Here is an 8,844-nt window from a genome sequence, read left to right on the forward strand (position 1 = left end):
CGCTTGCTGCGCGCTTTGCCGAGGGTTTCATCACTGGTTGTGATGAAGGCGTTCTTGATGCCGGTTCATTGCTCTTCGACGGTTCCCCCAAGCGGAAACTCTGAGGCTTGTGATTCAAGCTGTTCGACAAAGGCTCTTTTCACCTCAGGATTCTCGAATCGGCGGGCGTCGTAACGACACCGCTTCCCGTCATTGGCCACGTGCGATGTACAACCGTATCTCATTGATAACAAAGTGATGGTTGCCAAGGAACGTTTTTGTTACATAGCAGCTTATCAATCGCTTGCTCGGGCGAAGGTAGTATTCAGAAAGTTGTCAAATCCGTACCCAATGGGCCGGACATGATATGAGAATGCCGGACAACAGCACCGCAAAAACGGTGTTCCCCTCGAATCCAAAACATACACGAAAAGTACTAAACTTGTGATAGGTACTTGCTACCTTTATTCTGCTCTGACCAATATACATCTCAGCAACCATGGAAAATAAAATAGTTTGTAACCTGCAAACGTGAGGCGGTCATTAATCAGATATGCAAGCAGATAAGGTTTTCTTTAGTCCCAAAACCGGGGAGAATCATGGTATTTTTGGAAGTAAATATTTGAAATATCATCGACTAAGAGATCCAAAATGGCCAGCTGGGGAAAAAATTATACAATATGTTGGAATCGCCAAATTATACGGTAAGATCTTCTGTAGATGAAAAATTTAAGAATATTTTATAACTATTGTTATATCGTAGAGCGTGACCACAAACTGAAGGCTCTTAAGACTTCTATGAAACGAAAAAACAAACAAATTCGGGCTAAGCATATCAAGAAAATACTGAAAGATGATACCGCTTCTTTGCATATTGCTCATTCCGGCGATGCTCAGCGAGTTAAAAACATTTTTCAGGGACATTTACAATTTCAGAGAGTTTTCTACCCAATGATGATTGAGGTAACTGGCAATATCTTCCCTCATTTGACAAAATAAAAAGCTAAAGTTGCTTAATTGCTGTAGAAAATTGTAGTTGAAGTAGATGAAAAAACCCTAGCCAAACGAAAATTATTAAATCGATTAGTGCATCAACTCAATAGTTTAAACAAAGCCTACGAAACAGAATTGGTAAGAGACGCCTCATTGCTTAAATGTTTCTGGAAAATCAATTTTAAGATTATATTTTACATACTGGAAACAAGCTGGAGGTATCCAGACTACAGGACAGGACTAAGTTCAATGATCCGCAAAAACTACATGAGGAAATTGAAGCAACAAACTACGAAGTTGAACTACGAAACTGTGGTACACGCACCTTGACGGCGTATACCGTTCAAAGGGCACTGCTGGAAGTGATTAAAATTATGTTGAAGGTTCAAACAATTTAGTTAAAACTATAATATGATATCAAATATACATAAAATAAATTCTTCCATTGCTTCATTTTAGGATTCAATCTATTACGATCCGGTTCTAGGCGCATTGCACGAAGATTTACTCGAACAAGATCGTTTCATAAAAAATACCATTGGAGCGGGGGTTCCGGCGATAAAAAATATCCAAATTTTACAATCAGAATTCGATGTAAGCACATGTCTACCTACAGAAAAAAAGGGATGATTTATTACAGTCCTAAATGATTCCGTTTTCTTCCATTTCAGGAGTTAGATAGAAACACAAGTAAAGAGCTTGCGGATAGATTTAAAATTTTAATGCAGCAACGAGATATTCTGAATTCGAACAATATACGTGTTAAAACGCTGGTTCGCAGAGATGTGAGTATTTTTACTATTTTCGCTGTTTGTTTTTATAAATTTAGTTTTCTGCGTAAAATGTAATTTTCTGTGAAAATTTTGAAGATTTTTTATTGTTGTCTGCACAGACATTTTGATGGTTAAAGTTTCCGAAAAAGTAATCTGCAGTGGCAGTTGCAGGTTTTGCAAATATGGAAAATAAGCATTTCTTTATGATAGTTTTTGATGTCTCAGCACAGTCATCTTTTTTGTACTTTTATTATACACTTATTTGACTTCAACGGATGTGAAGCAGAAGTGCATCGTTAAAGCAATATATGATTCAGCAATATTGTAGCTGATGATTAGTTCTACAAGTGTCCCGTACATAATTTTTTTTAAATTTTGCTTGGCTAAGGTACAGCTAACTAAATAAAATCTGAATGCAAAAATCATGATGACCGTTCGTCAATACGTCGCGGTTTAATTTTTCGTTAAGGCAAGATTGGTTACATTAATTAGGTGCTAACATTATTTCCAGAGTGATTTTGATGTTAATCCTTCACGATACGACCGAGACACAGGTAGCATGATTGATCTCAAAACTCAACTGGAAGATATTGAGCAAATCTTGAAATTGTTGAAAAATGCAACTTCCTGTGGCAAAGCAGAAGAAATTTATCCCAGGCAGGTGCAATTTCTAGAAAGCCATATTACCTTTCAAAAAATAAGTTTTTTCTAAAAATTTTAATAATTTAATTTTGTTTGTGTTCTCATCACCAGAGTGAAGCAGCAGGATCGGGACAATGAACAGATGAACAAAACTTTGCGCAGACGATCACATCAACGAAAGGTGGGGGAAATAGAGACAGAGCTTGCTGAAATACAACACAGTGAGCTTACAAATGATTTAACTCCGCAAGAAATTCAGTAAGTATTGAATTTATACCTATTAGAAATAATTTACACTACGGTAGTCCTGAAAAATTACCAGTGTAACTTGACATGAGTTTAAAATTGACATTTCAAGTTAAAGGTTAAACCCAGGAACGTTAATTAAATGTTCAAAATTCCGAACTTAAGTCACGTTTTAATAGTTATTTCATATAATTTTAAATTTGTCGTAAATTATTTTCATAAAATTGAAGTTCAAACCGCATCCATTTCAACCCTAAGCTTAGACTTAACTGGTCCCGATAAAAATGGCCTAAATTAATTTAATGGCATAGATAAATGATTTAATGTAAGTGAGTAAAAGTAAGTAAGTAAATGATTTAATTTACAACCATTTTGCAGACGAGTTGCGGACTTCAAAAAACTTCAGGATAAAATAGATAAAGAAAAGCAAAAACAAAAATCATTGCTATCGACTCGAAAAAACATAGCGGACAGCAGCACTTTGCTTGATGTCTCCTTCAAGCACATTTTGAATGTTCTTCAAAATGTAGAAACTGACAAAGAAGTGGACTTCTATGGGCTACGGGCTTCGTACATCAGCTTGCCCCTGAACTCGGATGCGAACGAGACCTCTCAGGAAAATTCAAACAGTAGCAAATGTAAGTTGGTAATTTGGAATTTCCAGCTGCATTACTTGATAAATACGAAGAATGATGGATTCAATATTGCATTGCTAATTCGATTTTATTCAATAATCTCTAAACAAAATAAACCAAGCATTTATTTTTAGGCGCAACCGTCATCTCAGCAGCGAAGGAAAAAATCAAACATCTCATGAGCTTACATCAAATCGATGCAACTCGGAAACATGACTCTTCATTAGAGAAAAACTATCAGAATATCATACTTAATGAGTACAACGAGCAATACATGAAGAGTATGAAAGAAACAGAAAGATGTAAGTTGGTTTCTTTACTACGTCAACGGTACATTTAGAATATCTGAGACGTGTACCTATTTAATTTAGTAGACAACCATAGTCATATTTCTATGACTGTCATCTGGCTTTTTTCTTATATATTATCTTATTTTCGATTTTACAGCATTAGACATAGTGGTTGAAGATCCTACGATATATACCAGAAAACAAATAAAAGCCATCAGTGCGCAAATAGTGGAGAAAAATATGAAACGAGACGATTGAATGGTTAATTCGTAGATGAAACACTATGTCGTCAAATAAATAAATAAAAATATTGGCACTAATTAACATTACAATTTTATGTAAATCTAATTAAAACCGTCTATTACCTATCCTTGCTTGAGGCCGTATACACTATGCTTGCTTACTTAATTGTCCTTACGTCTTATGGCAAGGCCTGCGGAACATAATTCATCCATCCAATTCGGTCCATGGTAACTGGTCTCCAGTTCCGCGGGCACCCAGTCCTCGCCAGATCTCGCTCCACCTGGCCCTGTTACCTCGCTCGCTGGGCCCCTCTTCATCTTGTTCCTACCGGATTTGATACGAAAACCATTTTTATAGGATAGTTGTCCGGCAACTGGATTTATTGAAAATCTTGCCCCGCATTTCGATCGCCGTTCGTCTTATAATACTTTCAAGCACAATATGTTGAATAGCAGGTAGGAAAGACCATCTCCTTGCCGACGTCTCCTGCGAGATTCGAATGGGTCCGACAATCCACCCGAGATCCTCGCACAGCACTGGATCCCATCCATTGTAGTCAATGATAAGTCTAGTAAGCAACAAAAGATGTTTTCGTTGTTCTCGCAGTTTTTTCGGTAGGTGTGTAACATGCCGAAAGACCATGTCGCAAGGAAAACTGGTAAATGACTTCAAATTTGTGTCACCAACCAGTACATTTAACGGACCTGATGGATACAGAATTACAGATACTCCTGAAGTGATCGACGAAATTATTTGCCTTGGCACACTGATGATATTTGTCAATGGTGTTAGTAGTGAAATGGGGAGAGTTACTTGGAAAGAGCGTCAAACATAGCTCTGGTTCTCTCAAGCTCCAACCTAGCGCTTCCACGCAGATCTAAGTCAATTGAAGACGATCGATGGCCTTATCTGGATATGCTACAAGTACAAACTGTAGCAGCAGAGCTAGGAGGTGCGTACTTGAGTGCCTGTACCCCAGGTGAAGGGCGGCTCACACAGCGTCTGTCTCGGAGCGAGCGGCTTTCCACGTTAGAGTATTCAGAAACACACCTGTAGGCATCCAAATGTAAACTGTAGCTCTCCGATCGATCATGTCTTGATTGACGGTCGACATTTTTTGAATGTCATCGATGTACGGTCTTTTTGGGGACCAAATATCAACTATGATCACTATCTCGTAGTGTAAGGCGCAAGGCTGTCGAACACGGCGAAAGCTCGCACTGAGAACAGGCTGCGTTTCAACATCCAGCGGTTGACGGCAGATGACGTGGCAGTGGAGTACTCCAGGAAGCTTGATCAACGAATCGCAGAACAGCAGGTAGAAGAAAAAGATATCAATGGGTTGTGGAGGAACATCCATGGTGCCATCAAAAAAGCTGCGAGTGAGGTGGTAGGCACGATGCGTGGAAGACAGCGTAACAGATGGTTTGATGCCGAATGCCAGAGAGTGACAGATGAAAAGAACCTGGCAGAGAGAGAGAGAGAGAGAGAGAGAGAGAGAGAGAGAGAGAGAGAGAGAGAGAGAGAGAGTCTAGAGCTGTGGAAAAATAGAACCCATCGTCTGAAAAACGCGAGTACGAGGAGCACGTGCTCGCCGGCGGAGAGGAGCGAAGTTTCTACAAAACGGTGAGATGCAGCAATTTTGCCATGCCTGTGATGTGTAATGATAACGCTGGTAACCTGCTTACTGACAAAACGACGGTAACAGCTAGGTGTAAGGAGCACTTACAGAAACTGTTGACTTAATTACTTAATCAGCTCCAGGCCGTAGTTTCCTCTGCTGTACGAAAAAGTCGTCTCCATTCCACTCGGTCCATAGTCGCAATTCGCCAGCTACGTAGTCTGCGTAGGGTCCGCAGGTCGCCTTCCACTTGATCGATCCATCTTGCTCGCTGCGCGCCCCGCCGTCTCGTTCCAGTCGGATCATTATTGAGAACTTTTTTAACCGGGCTGTCTTCCGACATCCTCACGACGTGCTCAGCCCATCGCAGGCGACCGATTTTTGCGGTGTGAACGATGGGTGGTTCCCTAAGCAGCTGATGCAATTCATGGTTCGTTCGCCTCCTCCACGTTCCGTCTTACATCTGCACTCCGCCGTGGATAGTGCGCAACACCTCCCGTTCGAAAACACTAAAAGCGCGTTGGTCCTCCACAAGCATAGTCCATGCCTCATGACCGTAAAGGACTACCGGTCTAATCAGCATCTTGGAGATTGTTAACTTCGTGCGGTGGCGAATTTTGTTCGATCGCAGCGTCCTACGGAGTCCGAAGTAAGCACGATTTCCTGCCATAATGCGTCTTTGTATTTCTCTGCTGGTGTCGTCATCTGCGGTAACCAGAGAGCCCAGATACACGAACTCTTCTACCACCTCGATTTCATCACCGTCTAAATGAATCCGGGGAGGGAGGTCAGCATTCACTTCTCTAGAACCTCTTCCTCTCATGTATTTTGTTTTCGATACATTAATGACAAATCCGTGTAATGATGTCAACGTCGTCAGCGAAACCAAGAAGCTGGACGGACTTCGTGAATATCGTGCCACTCGTGTCTATCCCCACTCTTCTTATCACACCCTCCAAAACGATGTTGAACAGCAAACATGAAAGCCCATCACCTTGCCGTAACCCTCTTCGAGATTCAATGGGACTCGAGACTGCCCCTGATACTCGAACAACACACATTACTCGATCCATCGTTGCCTTGACCAATCGCGTTAGTTTATCCGGAAATCCGTAGTAGTGCAAAATCTGCCATAGCTGATCTCGATCGATCGTGTTGTACGCCGATTTGAAGTCGATGAATAAATTATGCGTCGGCACGTTGTATTCGCGACATTTCTGCAACACTTGCCGAAGCGCGAAAATCTGATCCGTGGTGGCACGGGCACCCATGAATCCCGCTTGATATTGCCCCACGAACTCCTTTGTAAATGGTGATAATCGATGACTTAAAAGTTGGGAGAGTACCTTGTAGGCGGCGTTCAACAGTGCGATTGCGCGTTAATTACAACAATCCAACTTGTCGTCCATTTTGTAGATCGAACACACGATGGCTTCCGTTCACTCCTTAGGTAGTATCTCATCCTCCCAAATCTTGACAATGACCCAGAGCAGCGCTCTAGCCAGTGCGTCACCACCGTATTTCAGCAGCTCGCCGGGTAGCTGATCAGCCCCAGCCGCCTTATTGTTCTTTAGCCGACCGGTCTCTTCTGCTACATCCTGGAGGTCGGGGGCTGGCGTCTTCTGCACGTGCTCCAAGATCTATTGCCATCTCGTCACCTTCATGTTCAGCTACACCGCAGTTAAGGTGTTCGTCATAATACTGCTTCCACCTCTCGATCACCTCACGTTCGTTTGTGAGAAGATTACCGTCTGAGTCCCGGCACATATCGGCCTGCGGCACATAGCCTTTGCGCGAACGGTTTAATTTCTCGTAGAACTTCCGTTTATCGTTAGCACGGTACAGTTCTTCCATCGCCTCGCGATCTCGTTCTTCCTGTAGGTGATTTTTCCTCCAAAAGACCGAGTTTTGCCTGATCTGTGCTTGTTTATATCGCTCCACATTCGCCCTCGTACGGTGTTGCAGCATTCTCGCACGAACTGCATTCTTCTCCTGCACTAATTGCTCGCATTCGCCGTCGAACCAATCGTTTTTTCGGTACGGATTCATTGTACCTAGATTCATTGTGCCGCTAGAGCAGTACTATCGATGGCGGTCTTAATGCCTTTCCAACCATCTTCAAGAGTTGCTGCGCCAAGTTGCTCTTCCGTTGGTAGCGCTGCTTTCAACTGCCGCGCCTATTCCTGGGCAACTCCGGTGTCTCAAAGCTGCTCGATGTTGGGTCGCGGCGTACTACTTCGACGCGTGTTATACAACGTCGAGAGTTTTGAGCGCCTGCGGACTGCAACTAGGAAATGGTCGGAATCTATATTCGCACTGCGGTAGGTGCGAACGTTTATAACATCAGAGAAGAATTTACCGTCAATATCATCAGAATCAACCGTAGAGCAGTGAAAGAGGCGGCGAGATTGGTGCTTGCCATTAACACCACTAAAACGAAGTACATGATTTCTGGCAGTGGTGTTGGTGCCGAGGTGGAGTTAGATGGGGAACAATATAAAGTAGTGGAGGAATTTATATACCTTGGTACACTCGTGACATGTGACAACGATGTAAACCGCGAAGTGAAACGACGAATTGCAGCCGCGAATCGCGCTTTCTACGGATTACGTAGCCAGTTGAAGTCGCGCAGTTTGCAATTTCGCACAAAAATGGCGCTTTACAGAACATTATTCCTCCCGGTGGCCCTTTACGGACCATAGTGGCCAGAATGCCCGACGAAAGAGTAGCCAAAACTATTTTCAGCAGAGGATCAGGAAGAGGCCGTAGACTCCGAAGCAGACCCTGCACCCGATGGGTACTACACGGCAGTGTAAAATGCACTGACAACCTAGCGAGAGTACCTGATGAACAGCAAGCAAAGACAATATTCAGTAGGAACCTGGTAGGATTAGCATTTCCGGCTCGAGCAACACGTTCCTCACAATCGTGTGGACGATTTTTGCCTGCAACATGTGGACAACTCCAAGGCAGACCAGCACACGACGAGTGTTAAATGACGCTACAATCACACTAAGTATAAGAATGGACACATTCGTATTTGTTTATTTTTTTATTTAAAATTCACTATCTAATATCTGTACATAACATATTATTACAAATTAATACTTTTCACATTATACAATAGTTATTATATGACAACGTTTTAAAAGGCACTGTTTGATCAGGGTTTGATGGACTTGAACATACACAAAACAAACTTTACAATGTCCGTGTAGTGCTCAAAAGATTCGTAATAGCCATACTATCTAAAAATTAATGTTTGCTGTCTTGTAGAACCGAGTGCTTTAATAGATTATTGTTCTTTTCTCACGTGAAGCAGCTATGGCAAATCTTAATCTTTTCCCTTTGGGTACTTAATATTTACTATCGGAATAATTCCATTTTCGTAGTTTTGAATTAATAAAAACTTATGAATTTGC

The 8,844-nt window shown here is 41.9% G+C and overlaps 1 protein-coding gene across 1 annotated transcript; it reads left to right on the forward strand.

Annotated features, from left to right (window-relative positions):
- Window positions 1–532: 532 nt before the first annotated feature.
- Window positions 533–3,816, forward strand: LOC128736444 (uncharacterized). The gene is made up of 11 exons (XM_053830928.1): window positions 533–683; window positions 743–942; window positions 1,006–1,110; window positions 1,185–1,355; window positions 1,432–1,566; window positions 1,644–1,757; window positions 2,257–2,402; window positions 2,499–2,645; window positions 3,012–3,271; window positions 3,403–3,570; window positions 3,716–3,816. Exons 1-11 carry the CDS (start codon window positions 533–535, stop codon window positions 3,814–3,816), a joined length of 1,698 nt encoding a protein of 565 aa, XP_053686903.1.
- The last annotated feature ends 5,028 nt before the right edge of the window (window positions 3,817–8,844 follow it).

This window comes from Sabethes cyaneus, chromosome 2, assembly GCF_943734655.1.
Source record: "Sabethes cyaneus chromosome 2, idSabCyanKW18_F2, whole genome shotgun sequence".
Taxonomy (NCBI): domain Eukaryota; kingdom Metazoa; phylum Arthropoda; class Insecta; order Diptera; family Culicidae; genus Sabethes; species Sabethes cyaneus.

Coding starts and splice junctions, on each gene's coding strand:
- LOC128736444 (XM_053830928.1), top strand. CDS start 533: ATGCAAGCAGATAAGGTTTTCTTTAGTCCCAAAACCGGGGAGAATCAT. Junction 943..1,005: donor TCTACCCAATGATGATTGAG/GTAACTGGCAAT, acceptor TAATTGCTGTAG/AAAATTGTAGTTGAAGTAGA. Junction 1,758..2,256: donor AAACGCTGGTTCGCAGAGAT/GTGAGTATTTTT, acceptor CATTATTTCCAG/AGTGATTTTGATGTTAATCC.